Genomic DNA, 14,139 nt, shown 5'->3' on the forward strand with positions numbered 1-14,139 from the left:
GTGGGATTTTCCGGTACTTTATACAACACTGCATTATATGCGTCATATTTCACCACTTTAGTGCTCACCCTCAAACAAGATTGCGGTGCCCAATTTGCAAAACAACTAATTTGCACAATACAAGGTAGCAGGTTGTCTAGTTAGCTATATGTAGCTATACGGGTCACCTTAGCTATCACTGCAGCAACTGGCTCCCTGAGAAATATGTCAGGAGTCACCACTGGCAGTGTTATTAAAGTTGTGTTTTTGCATTTGTTATGACTTTGAATTTGTTTCTGTTTTTTTGTGGCCAATTCTGGACTGGCTGGACTATTGTAATTCATTATTATCAGGTTGTCCTAAAAGTTCCCTGAAAAGCCTTCAGTTAATTCAAAATGCTGCAGCTAGAGTACTGACAGGGACTAGAAGGAGAGAGCATATCAACTCAACATCAACTTTTTTCTTATATAGCGCCAAATCACAACAAACAGTTGCCCCAAGGCGCTCCATATTGCAAGGCAAGGCCATACAATAATTATGAAAAACCCCAACGGTCAAAACGACCCCCTATGAGCAAGCACTTGGCAACAGTGGGAAGGAAAAACTCCCTTTTAACAGGAAGAAACCTCCAGCAGAACCAGGCTCAGTCTGCTGAGACTGGTTGGGGCTGAGGGAAAAAAACAGGAAAAAGACATGCCGTGAAGGGGGGCAGAGATCGATCACTAATGATTAAATGCAGAGTGATGCATACGGAGCAAAAAGAGAAAGAAACAGTGCATCATGGGAACCCCCCACAGTCTACGTCTAAAGCAGCATAACCAAGGGATGGTCCAGGGTCACCCGATCCAGCCCTAACTATAAGCCTTAGCGAAAAGGAAAGTTTTAAGCCTAATCTTAAAAGTAGAGAGGGTATCTGTCTCCCTGATCTGAATTGGGAGCTGTTTCCACAGGAGAGGAGCCTGAAAGCTGAAGGCTCTGCCTCCCATTCTAGAATAGAATTTAAAATTCTTCTTCTTACTTATAAGGTTTTGAATAATCAGGACCCATTTTATCTTAGGGACCACATAGTACCATATCACCCCAATAGAGCGCTTCGCTCTCAGACTGCAGGCTTACTTGTAGTTCCTAGGGTTTGTAAGAGTAGAATGGGAGGCAGAGCCTTCAGCTTTCAGGCTCCTCTCCTGTGGAACCAGCTCCCAATTCAGATCAGGGAGACAGACACCCTCTCTACTTTTAAGATTAGGCTTAAAACTTTCCTTTTTGCTAAAGCTTATAGTTAGGGCTGGATCAGGTGACCCTGAACCATCCCTTAGTTATGCTGCTATAGACTTAGACTGCTGTGGGTTTCCCATGATGCATTGAGTGTTTCTTTGTCTTTTTGCTCTGTATGCACCACTCTGCATTTAATCATTAGTGATCGATCTCTGCTCCCCTCCACAGCATGTCTTTTTCCTGGTTCTCTCCCTCAGCCCCAACCAGTCCCAGCAGAAGACTGCCCCTCCCTGAGCCTGGTTCTGCTGGAGGTTTCTTCCTGTTAAAAGGGAGTTTTTCCTTCCCACTGTCGCCAAGTGCTTGCTCACAGGGGGTCGTTTTGACTGTTGGGGTTTTTACGTAATTATTGTATGGCCTTGCCTTACAATATAAAGCGCCTTGCGGCAACTGTTTGTTGTGATTTGGCGCTATATAAAAAAAATTGATTGATTGATTGAATTCAGTTTCATATTCCTACTATGCACTATAGCACTTTATGTGTAGACTCAACACTGTGTGCACTGTAAAGTACTAAACCTATACAGAAATATGTTTAAAATCATTACATGGCCCATTTTTTCAAATGCTGTCTTTGTGTTTGCTCACTGAACATTTGGGTCAGTGTGCTATGCGTTCATCTGCATCGACTGTATTTGATTGGCTGGATTGTTAGATGCAGATCCACTGAGATGAGTTAAAGTCAGGTGGATATGAATTGTTTATTGTTTTTGTTGTTGTGGCGTTTTTGCCCGTTTATTTATTTGTTTGTCTGTTTGTGAACAGCCTGGAGGCCACAATTTTTATTCTTATGCAGTTTTTACAGAGGATTCATATGCTGATAGGCAAGAACTGATTGAATTTTCAAGGTCAAAGTCAAGAAAAATTTTGGAAAATTGATCAAATCCCCATCATTTCGCATTGAATGAATTTTCAAAAATTCATAACTCTGTTAAAAAAGATTGAATTTCTTTCAGATTTGAAAGTGTTGTGTAGGTTGGTTTCCTATATTGCTGACAAAGTTGGATCTGGATCTGATCCAGATTACAGATTTTGTGGCCATTTAAATTTAACATTAAAAACCCCATTTAATGTATATTTTACATTATATCTTAAACAAACATGCCCCAATCACTCTCATGTTTGAAAGTGAGGTGCAGACTGGCACTCACTATCACTTGACAAAGTTTGATCCAGATCTGATCCGGATTGTGGATTTTGTGGACATTAGAATTCAGTTTTGAAAAGCCCATTTGGTGTACATTTTGCATTATATCTCAATCAAAAGGGCCTCAATCACTCTCATTTTTCTGTTATGGATTTACCTACAACACCAAAATAGGATGGAGGTTTCAATTTTATACCTGTTTGTCTATCTTCCAGTTATCACTCGGAAACCAAGTAACAAAAAGCAATGACAAACTGTGCATAGCAGAGATAAAAAAAAAAAGTTCTGTGAAAATTATCTGAAACGGAAAAGCTGAAAAAAAAAACCCTGACAACACCACAAAAAACTTCAATTCAAGTGCATAATCTAAATACATACTCCTGACATTTGATCACATCTAATTTAGCTTATGAAAAGCCACTTCTAACAGGACTTTGACCTTGAAATTGTTTTCCAAGGTAAAGATATGTGCAATTGAAAATGAGTGTTGGTGGATGTTTGCGCTCTACATGCGCGGTTCTTTAGTTGTTGTTGTTATTACTATGTTTATTACCATATTATCAGTGGTGGGCACGGCTAACCAAAAAATTTAGCTTTGATAACCATTAATCAGATAACTGAAAAGTTATCTTTTATGATGACAAACCAAAAAAGTTCTAAAAAATGTATCTTTATTCCAGATAACCGATAACCGATAACTTTGAGTATTGATTCGGACGCGGCCACATCAGATTACACTGTCGGCTTCTGATAAACCAGTTTCACTTTAAGCGCCGCAGGGGCTGCTGGGTAAATTCAAGGATCACAAACACACAAGAACGCATGAAAAATGAATAAATAAAAACATAAAACCCCAAACACTGTCAATATCTTTCAAAAGCAGTAAAACACAGTATTAGAAGTCACAGTTTACCTCTGTATTAGATAAACCGTCATTTACGAACTAAACGCTACCGCTTTTTTCACACGCTTTGAAACCTGCGGCTTAAACAACTGAAATGCGTCTGTTAATGCATTAATTGGTGGAGTAAAAGACACGTAGTAAAAGCTGTGGCTATTCACACGCCAGCCGTGTCCATAACCGCATTTCACTATTCGCACGGCGACTCTGGTGGCAAAACTTGGAACTAATTGTATAAACAAACATAATGCATTCAAGACGTCTTAACTCCTTTAATATTTTTTGATTTTGATGATTTTTATTTTTTTTATTCGGCCGTGTCCATAACTCTCATTTCACTATTCGCACGGCAAGACTCATTTAATGTAGTTCCAAGTTTTGCAACCAGAGTCTTGCCGTGCGAATAGCCAATGAGAGTTATGGACACGGCAGTCGTGCAAATAGTCACTTCCCGTAGGGCCTATAAATTCTTACCTGTTAGTTTCAGTGGGATTCATCTGAAAAAAAAATCATCCTGAGATTATCCAAAGGTCCCTCTGTACACCGTGAGAGCTTCTCTCTCCCACCAAGTTTTGGCGATACCGTCAGTCACAAAGAAAATAATGTTAAAATTATTCCGTTTTGTTTTTGTGTCGAGTGGACGATAACACTTCTTCTTCTTCTTCTTCTTCTTCTTCTTCTGCTTCTTCTTCTTCTTCTTTTGGATCCAATGGTAGACGGCACCAGCTTAAGGTGTATTTACCGCCACCTACCAAGCTGGTGAGTGATCGCTGAGATTTTACAAAACCTGCGATGAAGTAATCTATTGTCCTTTAGTTATTTAAATAATTCTTTTTGCACGATGTGTGATGGGTTTTGCAGCAGATTTCCAAGGGACAACGGACTGAAACACTGTAACATCCAAAATGAACCTGAACTACACTGCCCACAGTGCTCCCTGCGTTGACTGGTCAATCACATTTTGCACTTAATGATGACGTCATCAGCAAGCGACAGCCACTCTGCCATAAATAAACACACAACAGACGGACTAAAATGTTTGATTTTAGGGTTTACAAACGTTTTTGACCATTAAACTTTGCTCACTTTACCAGGAAAAAATACGCTATCGGACTGAAAGTTAGCGGAAATAAATTTATTGGAAGATAATTGGCCCGATGATGGTTTTAAAACTTATCTGAAAAGCTAATCTGCTAGCAAAAACATTAGCTTCGATAATTATCTGCTATCGGATTAGCTGAACTGTGCCCACCACTGCATACAGTACATTTTAATCCCAAATGAGGCCCAGTATGTTGGATACATACTGATATCACAAAAATAACATAGGTAGTGAAAGAATGAAGATATCACAATCTGTGACTCATACAAGTCTTCTTATTATAACAATAACAAAACCTCCTTTTGTCTTTTCACATTTAGTGACTTGTCCAACAACCGCATTGGGTGCTTGTCTCCAGAAATGTTCCAGGGGCTCACCAATCTCACTAAACTGTAAGGAAGAAGACACACACACACACACACACAACTGGTACTCACTATCAAGGTATTGGTAATGACCACTACAGGGTGCACATGTACATTTGTACATGTTCAGAGCCCATAATTAAGGGGACAAATTATAGATAAGGCTGACTTTTATTACAAATTAGGATGCAGCAATGAACAGATATGAACTGAGAATGGATTTTTAAAATAAAAGATACGACTACACCAATACACAGATCCCTTAATCGATGAAAATCTACTATGAACTGGTTGATGATGGCTTGATTTTAACTTGATGAAACAGTTAAGATGAAGCCAAGAGATGCACTAAAGTGTTTAAAACAGCTAACGTAGGCTGGATGGTCCCTCAGGTTCAGTAAATAAAGCTCCACAGCCATCTCATTGTCCTTGATGATGTTTCACACAACCAGCTCCAGAAGCTTTTGGTCTCAGTCTGGTGTGAAACAAGTTCCTAAAAAAAACAAAAACAAAGAACATTCATTGCATGTTCATTTGAAAGCAATAAGAAACAGTGAGCCATGGTTGCTGAGTAGAATCATCATTAAAACATCAAACCTTCAGCTGCTGATTCTGAAGCTGGAGGTCTTCGATGGCTTTCAAAAGTTTGTCTTGACGAGCCTGCTTGGATTCCATCTCTTCCTGGAATTTAGCCACCAAGGTGGCCATCTCCTCCCTCAGAGTCTGTTCTTTGTTGATCATCTCCTTATGAAGGCAGTGGCTGATGTGAGCCAGGTCCTCTGGGTACACGAGGTCCTCCACTTTCTTTGGAGAACTCTGCCCCGTGGTCTTCAGCTCTCCTTTAAAGCAGGCCTTTACAGCGTCCAGCTCTTTACGGACAACTTCCCTGATCATGTCCTGCTTCTCCATTAATCTTTCCCTTTCCACAGACAGTTCCTTTTTCAAGGAATCCATCATAGCAGACAGCTCCTTCTTTACCTCCTCCAGGAACAGGTGGTGTTCTACCTGTTTGTTTCTCTGCAATTGTTCACGTTCCACTTCTGAATTCTGCATCATAGTGCCAAGTTCCTGCTGAATGCAGACCTTTTCTGCTTCCACTTCCTTTTTAAAGGATTCAGTCATTGAGGAGACATTCTTCTGGAGCTGACCCTGACAAGTGACCGCGTCTTTCGTGAAGTCATCCTTCATGGAGGTCAGCTCTTTGATCATGTCCTGCCGTTCACGTTTCAGCTCCTTCTTCATGATTTTTGGTAAGCTTAACAGCTGTGTTTGTAACTCACTCTTTAGACCGACCAGCTGCTGCTTCATTTCCTCACATTGTCTCATCTGCAAACACAAACAAGCAACAAATATGAATCCATGAGGACGTGTTCACACTGCGTCACTTTAACCAGCTTCCAGCCAGTTGTGATCGTGCATAAAGAATAAACAAATCCAACAACTGTTTCATTTCAAAAGCAGAACAAGTAGCAGCTCTGAACTCAGTGGCGGCGCCAAGGGGGGGGGGGGGGGGGGGAGCTTAAGCCCACCCAATAATGAGCTAAGCACCCCTCAGCCCCCCAATAATTCTGCCAATAATGTGAATAGCGACTGACATATTTGTGGATCTCAACTGCAGTTTTGCACTGAGAATGTCTCAATATTGCATAACTTGTTGTATGGCTGGGGGGCCTGGCTGCCTTTTTGTTTCTGTCTTTTGTTTTTCCTTCCAGGTGGCTTGCATTTGGGACTGAGTGGCTGTGTTGCTGAGGTTATCAGGACCTCACCCTGATCACCTGCGGCTCGTCAGGACTCACAGCTGTGGTGCATCTATATGGATTGGAACATGGTGGCATTTAAGACTGGAGTATACAGTGTGTATTTGCCAGAGACCCGACCTTGTGACCAGACGGGTGAGATCGTCGTCTCGGGAGCCATCTCATCATCAGTGGATGCAGAGAACGTCCAGGGTTTGATGCACGGTCTGTGAAAGAGGAGGGGGTGAGGTCTCACGCTCGTCAGCACACTTCCTGAGGTACGTTAGATGTTGTGACTAACGTTTATACAGTCAGTAAATGTGGTGTCCCTCACACCTTATTATATTGAGCTGTACGTTAGTCATGTATCGGCTTCCACTGCAGTGGAGTTTTGTGAACTGGATGTTCCATGCCTGCAGGTTGGGAAGCTGATTAGTAATTAAGCCAGGAAGTGTTTGCTGTTTATGTACACCTTTGAGTGGTCTCTCTGTGTGTAGAGTGTGGACTCACATAATGGTTCCTTCTTTCACAGACTCGGTTTGTTGCGGCCACCTGGGGGGTGTCGGCGGGGTCCTTGGGTCCGAACGGCTTCTGGCTCTGGACCGTTAGCGCTGCTGGGAGCGCACCGTATCACCACCACGCCAGACCGCACACTCTTTTGTTGTTTTGTATCACATCACTGTTATGTATTAAATTCAGTTAGCCTTTGTACCGTGCTCTGCTTATTTCATACTGGGTCCTTCAAACGCTGGTCGGTTCTCCGAGCTGCGTCCGACACATAACAGTAGTCTCTGGCCAAACATCACGGACCCAGCGGTAGCAGAGACGGTAACGCGCCGGGAGGGCGGCAGCAGACGTTCAGTAGTTATCCGGATCAGTTGCGGGTGCTCTCCGCCCGGATGGTGCGTGTTTGAGACCCATTGCTGAATACTGATTTGTGCTCTCTTGCAGCCGTGTTCCTGTGTTTGTGCCTTATCCGTGGGTCGTGGTGGAGTGTGACTGGCGACGGCTTCGCGTCACGCTCCGACCGGATAAGAGGTTTAAACGGGAGCTGCAAGAGTGTGTCTGTGATGGGTGCACGTGCACGGCGGAGCTCTGTGGCATGGGTCGCTGAGCTTCCTGTGTTACAGTTGTAGCCCCGTTTCCCCGGATAAAGATAACTACTGCGTCTGTTGTATCAGCTCCGGCGTTATTTAGTTGAGCACATTTTGGTTGTGTGTTGCACACAGCTGCGCACGGAGATGCAGCTCATTTGTTTTTTGTCACCAAAGGGGGTTTTTTCATTGTTAGCACTTTGGCTCCCTCTTTTGGTGACTTAGTCACATTACCGTTAAGCTCTTAAGTTAGAACAGGTGTGTTCGATTTGTTTGAGCTTAACGGTATACGTCACTGATTTGTTTTGTGTTAGTTCATTTCGTGTGGGTGTTTTTTGAGTTGGTTTTTGTGTGGGATTTATTTTTTTCTTTTCCACTGTTTGTGTCTGGGGTTGTGACCCTGCAGCCTGTCTAAGAAGAAAAAAAGACCCAAACAACTGTATGTTGGTCTGTTAGTCTTTCTTTTTGTTTCTTTTTGTTGCACCTCCCCAGGGTTTGATGGGACGGTCCCCTGGGGGGTGATGGGGTGGTACTTGGGTTTTTTTTTTTTCTTTTTGTTTTTGTTGTGCCCTCTCTTCTCCTCTGACTCCAGCCGGGTGGGCCGTAGTGTCGGCGTTGCTGGAGGGGTGCAGTTTGGTTGTGCTGGGTATTTCCCAGGTAGCCTCTGCACCCGGGAGGGGGGGGGGGGGGTTTGGGGTATTTCTTTTTCTTCCCTCTCTTCTCCTCTGGCTCCAGCCGGGTGAGCCGTAGTGTCGGCGTTGCTGGAGTGGTGCAGTTTGGTTATACTGGGCGTTTCCCGGGTAACCTCTGCACCTGGGGGGGGGGGGGGGGTGTTTTTTGATTCCCTGTTCCACCTCCGGCTTCAGCACGCCTTTGGCCGTCTGCCATCGGCGTGGCTGAGGTTTGGGGCAGTGGGATATACCCGCAGCTAGTGGCTGGTGTAGAAGTCGGAGGAGTGGCGCCGGTTTGTGCTGTTTGCCATAACCGCTGTTCCACTCCTTCCGGTTGGCTTCTGGGGTATAGTCACAGTTGGTGACACTGGACGTAATTCCAGTTTCCACTGCGCCAAGGGGGTGGGGTTGGGGTTGTTTTGTTTGTATGTTTTCTTTTTTTTTTCTCTCTTCTTGTTTTTCCCCCCAGTTTCCGCCCTCAGGGTTTGACTGTGGTGTCCTCTGGGGGGGAAAGGGCTGTGGGTCCATCTAGCCATAGACGGCTGGGGCTGGGTCCGTTGGTCATGAGGGGAGGCATCTCCTGGGGTTGACGAGTGGTCCTCTGGGAGGCGCTGGGAGTCCCCGTGGGTGACGTTGGATCCCAGAGGGACCTCGGCTGTGGTTATTACTCCTGGAGCTGGCGGGAAGTCCTCTGGGGGGTGTTGGTCCCTACATGTCGTTTGGGGGGGGGGGGGGTGGTGGTGGGGTGTTTTAGCGCTTTTATTTGTAAGCTTAAGTTTGGGGTTTTTCTTTTCTCCTCTTCCCGGGGTTTGATAGGACGGTCCCCTGGGGAGGGGGGGGTGGTTTGGTTGTTTGTGTTTGTCTTTTTTGTTTTATGACTAATGACCGCACATGGTTGGATAAAGGCTGACCGCACAGGTTTAAGAACTCCTGGCCACACCTGTGCTAAGTGACTGACTGAAACAAAGGCAAGGATGCAGCCAGAGGAGAGGACATCAACCATTCTGTTGGAAGACGAATGCAGATGCGGTTTCCAGCCATGGTCCCTGGAGGGGGGTGTTTCTCCTGGGCCAGGTTTGTGTGGTCGCCGGGAGGCTTCCCGTGAGGGTGGGGTACTGTTGTATGGCTGGGGGGCCTGGCTGCCTTTTTGTTTCTGTCTTTTGTTCTTCCTTCCAGGTGGCTTGCATTTGGGACTGAGCGGCTGTGTTGCTGAGGTTATCAGGACCTCACCCTGATCACCTGCGGCTCGTCAGGACTCACAGCTGTGGTGCATCTATATGGATTGGAACATGGTGGCATTTAAGACTGGAGTATACAGTGTGTATTTGCCAGAGACCCGACCTTGTGACCAGACGGGTGAGATCGTCGTCTCGGGAGCCATCTCATCATCAGTGGATGCAGAGAACGTCCAGGGTTTGATGCATGGTCTGTGAAAGAGGAGGGGGTGAGGTCTCACGCTCGTCAGCACACTTCCTGAGGTACGTTAGATGTTGTGACTAACGTTTATACAGTCAGTAAATGTGGTGTCCCTCACACCTTATTATATTGAGCTGTACGTTAGTCATGTATCGGCTTCCACTGCAGTGGAGTTTTGTGAACTGGATGTTCCATGCCTGCAGGTTGGGAAGCTGATTAGTAATTAAGCCAGGAAGTGTTTGCTGTTTATGTACACCTTTGAGTGGTCTCTCTGTGTGTAGAGTGTGGACTCACATAATGGTTCCTTCTTTCACAGACTCGGTTTGTTGCGGCCACCTGGGGGGTGTCGGCGGGGTCCTTGGGTCCGAACGGCTTCTGGCTCCGGACCGTTAGCGCTGCTGGGAGCGCACCGTATCACCACCACGCCAGACCGCACACTCTTTTGTTGTTTTGTATCACATCACTGTTATGTATTAAATTCAGTTAGCCTTTGTACCGTGCTCTGCTTATTTCATACTGGGTCCTTCAAACGCTGGTCGGTTCTCCGAGCTGCGTCCGACACATAACATAACTGATCAAAGTGATGAATGTGTGTGTTCGGTGATCCACCAATGCTGAATCACCCTTCACAAACAGAATTTTCAGTTTTGCAAACATTTATTTGTAAAAACCCACACACAAGTTACAAATCAGAAATTTGTGTTTATGGATCACAAAGCACGTGTACAAATCAAAGGATATTTGTAAATCACCCTCTGTGCATTTGCAAGTATTAATGAGACAAATTTAACTCCATACTTCAAAAATTTAGGTTTCCTAAATATTTATTACGGCTATATGATATTTGATATAGACAATTTGTGTAAGGTTGATTCCATTGTCTTGAGCACCATTTCAATGAATTCAGTTTGTATACCTATGTGCAAGTTTACTGATCTTGCAGTCATTCTAAGTGATGTGTGTGTGCATTGATACCACATTTTAGAGGAGTGCGGGTGACTAAAACATCCATCCATCCATCCATTTTCTTCCGCTTTATCCGGAGTCGGGTCGCGGGGGCAGGAGTTCAAGCAAAGCCGCCCAGACCTCCCGATCCACACACACCTCCCCCAGCAATTCTGGGGGAACCCCAAGGCATTCCCAAGCCAGCCGAGAGATGTAGTCCCTCCAGCGTGTCCTGGGTCTTCCCCGGGGCCTCCTCCCAGTGGCTAAAACATATGCCTTAGTATTTATAAAGCAATTTAGTATATATTGTTCATTTCGATGACATTTTGTGGAGCACCTCCAACTTTTACCCCAGTCTCCCCTCAACCCCCCAACAAAAATTTCCTGGCGCCGCCACTGTCTGAACTGATTTAGACCCCAAACTCAGTTTTTGATTTGAAAATAATTTTGAATCGAAAATCCATTTGGAATCAAATCATGTCCCTCATGAACCAGAATCGAATCATGAGATACTGAAAGATTCTCACCACCAGGTTTCAGTACCAATGTGAAATAAATTGGAATGAAAGTCGTCAGAGGGCTGATAAGCACTCTGCACACCGCCACAGAAATGCACAAGGAAATACACATCAGTTTGTCTTTAATGGTGTGTTTGACTGTGTGTGACTTAATTATGAAGTCATTCATCCCATTCAATCACAAATATATTGCTGATCAATGAATGCTTTACATCATCCATCTAGGATTCTGTATTGCAATATTAACAAAAATGTTTCACCAAACTACTCCAAAATCTGCTCCCCCTCAGTATCAATCCAGCTCATGTTCCCACCAAGTTTCTCATATTATCCATATGTCTCACATTTCTGTAATGAATAAATAAATTGTTAACAGGGTGGCTCGGTGTATTTACAAAATACATTTACTGTATCCAGATCATCTCAAGAACTGACCTCTTTCTTCTCTAGCTCATGTTCCACCTCTCCACTTATTTTTAATAAACTGTTTTTGACTGATTGACTGTAGTCCTGCTAACAAACAAATAAAACAAGATATTGACAGATGCGGATAAAAAAAAATCTTAATGGTCAAAAACTGTTAATTAACTGATTCATCTTTAAATTCATGCTAAAAAGGGTCTCAATATACCACGTAAAAAGCAAACATATGAATCCATTAATCAGTTATGAGACAGGTCTCATACGCTGACGACCCCTGAAACCTGCTGAGGTGTTTTTGTGGCTATTTAAAAGATTATTTTACAGTGAGGATAAAAATGAAATAAAATACAGGACTAGATAAAGAAGCTGAAGAATGAAATAATGTACCACGTCGGTATTTACAGGGTGATTCCATAATTTTTTCCTCAGAATTGAATGAGTCCATAGTTTTTTCCCTCTGCTTGGTCTAAAAAAGTAACCGTTACTGACTGCCACAATTATTTTTCCTGATTTCTTATAGTGTTTCTTAAAGCCTGAAAGTTGCCATTTGAAATGACTTTAGTTTTGTGTCATGTCTGTGATCTGCTTTTTTTCTACAAAATTAAACAACTGAATGAACATCCTCCGAGGCCGGTGATTCCATAATTATTGCCAGGGGTTGTAGTAAAATCATGTCCTTTAAATTCAGTGTGAATATTATTTAAGTCCATGATGTAAAAGGTTCCATTACATTGTGTGAGGAGGACAAATATTTTTAAGGTGTGAAGATTTGGCATTAATTACCTCCGCCAAGGAGGTTATGTTTTCGGTCGCATTTGTTTGTTTGTCTGTCTGTTTGTCAGCAGGATAACTCAAAAAGTTTTGAACGAATTTTGATGAAATTTTGTGGAGTGGTTGGAAATGACAAGAGGAACAAGTGAATAAATTTTAGTGGTCATCCGGATCACGATCCAGATCCAGGAATTTTTTAAAGGATTCTTCATCATTGCGGGATAGGGGGAATTTTGACATTCTAGTTTCTAACTCCACAAAAACAAGGCAGAAAGGCTTGAAAAAAAATTAGGGTGTAACATAGTCAAATGTTCTATCAAACAACAAAGTTTGGTGATGATCGGATCCAGATTCCGGATCTGGTGATCCAGAATATGCAAAAATATAGGGAAAATAGAAAATGTGTCAGTGTGAGGTGACAAATTACGGAAGCGTATTGCATTCACTGGATAAAAAAATATTTGACCACTGATCTCATAATTACGAGAAAAGATCTCATAATTATAAGATCTTTTCTCATAATTACGACATCAGGATCTCATAATTATGAGAAAATATCTCATAATTACGAGATCTTTTCTTGTAATTACGAGATCCTGATCTCGTAATTATGAGAAAAGATCAGGTGTCTAAATAGTTTTATGTATATACTTCCGTACTTCCAGTTCCTCAGCACAGACGTGAGCTGAGCTCAGCCGATGATAACACACTATAATCAAACACAAAGTGTGGATTTTCCCCCTGAAGTGCTCCCGGATGAATGTCCAGGGAGGAGCACGGGGCGACTTCCAGCTTTCACTCACACAGACCCACCGACCACTGAGGGACACAGTGGGGCTCACTCCCACCCGGGCACATGCCAGTCTGTGTGCCCGAGCTGTGCCTCGACTCGCTGGAGGAGTTTCATTCATCCAGCAACAGTTTAGTGGGAAATCCACACGTTGTGCGCGCCGTGGTGTGGATCACAATGCAGTGTCGGAGGTTACAAATTGGCCTATTTTCGATTATGACTTGGGCATTATCACGCTTGGACTGGAAGTACGGAAGCAATTACACACACACACACACACACACACACACACACACACACACACACAGAAAATAAATAAATAAAAATAATAGCTTGATCTTATAATTATGGCGACGTGGAGCATAATTTCTTGTTATAACATGATAATTTCTCGTTATAACATGAAAATACCGCATCATGAAATAACATGATAATTTCATATGACGAAATAACGTGATAAGTATCACGTTATAACATGAAACTTTTCACGTAATTGCATGATACTGAGCCAAATATATATTAGGGCTTGGCAGCTCAGAGCTTCCGTACGTAAGAAAGAGAGCGACGTCCAGCACGTCAGACTGGGCTTTCCGCCGGAACAATCCCAGCGACTTGAGATGCCTGCAGTGTTGACATACTAATATTAATATCATCCTCATTTTTAAGAAATATCAGTATTTCCCAGTGTCTCAGACCGAGAAGGTGGTAACAGCAGATTCATTGCGACAGCGCCATCATGCCCGCTGATCATTGAGGAAGCGCGCATACGGGGAAGCTGGAGACACCTGATCTCGTAATTACGAGATCTTTTCTCATAATTACGAGATCAGGAGGCACCTGATCTCGTAATTATGAGATCCCGATCTTGTAATTACGAGATCTTTTTTTCGTAATTATGAGAAAAGATCTCGTAATTACGAGATCTTATCTCGAAATTACGAGATCAGTGGTCTATTTTTTTTTCATCCAGTGAATGCAATACGCTTCCGTAACAAATGAAGCTAGAGATGCA

At 43.3% G+C, this 14,139-nt stretch overlaps 1 protein-coding gene across 4 annotated transcripts in view; it reads left to right on the plus strand.

The window, feature by feature from the left end:
• adgra2 (adhesion G protein-coupled receptor A2) overlaps window positions 1–14,139 on the plus strand; it is a 180,856-nt gene that overhangs the window by 140,504 nt on the left and 26,213 nt on the right. For all 4 annotated transcript variants that reach the window (XM_034169935.1, XM_034169934.1, XM_034169937.1 and 1 more), the window contains exon 4: window positions 4,719–4,790. In XM_034169935.1, coding sequence (XP_034025826.1) covers window positions 4,719–4,790 — 72 coding nt within the window. The remainder of the gene's footprint in view (window positions 1–4,718; window positions 4,791–14,139) is intronic.

The sequence above is a fragment of the Thalassophryne amazonica genome, chromosome 5 (genome assembly GCF_902500255.1).
Source record: "Thalassophryne amazonica chromosome 5, fThaAma1.1, whole genome shotgun sequence".
Taxonomy (NCBI): Eukaryota; Metazoa; Chordata; class Actinopteri; order Batrachoidiformes; family Batrachoididae; genus Thalassophryne; species Thalassophryne amazonica.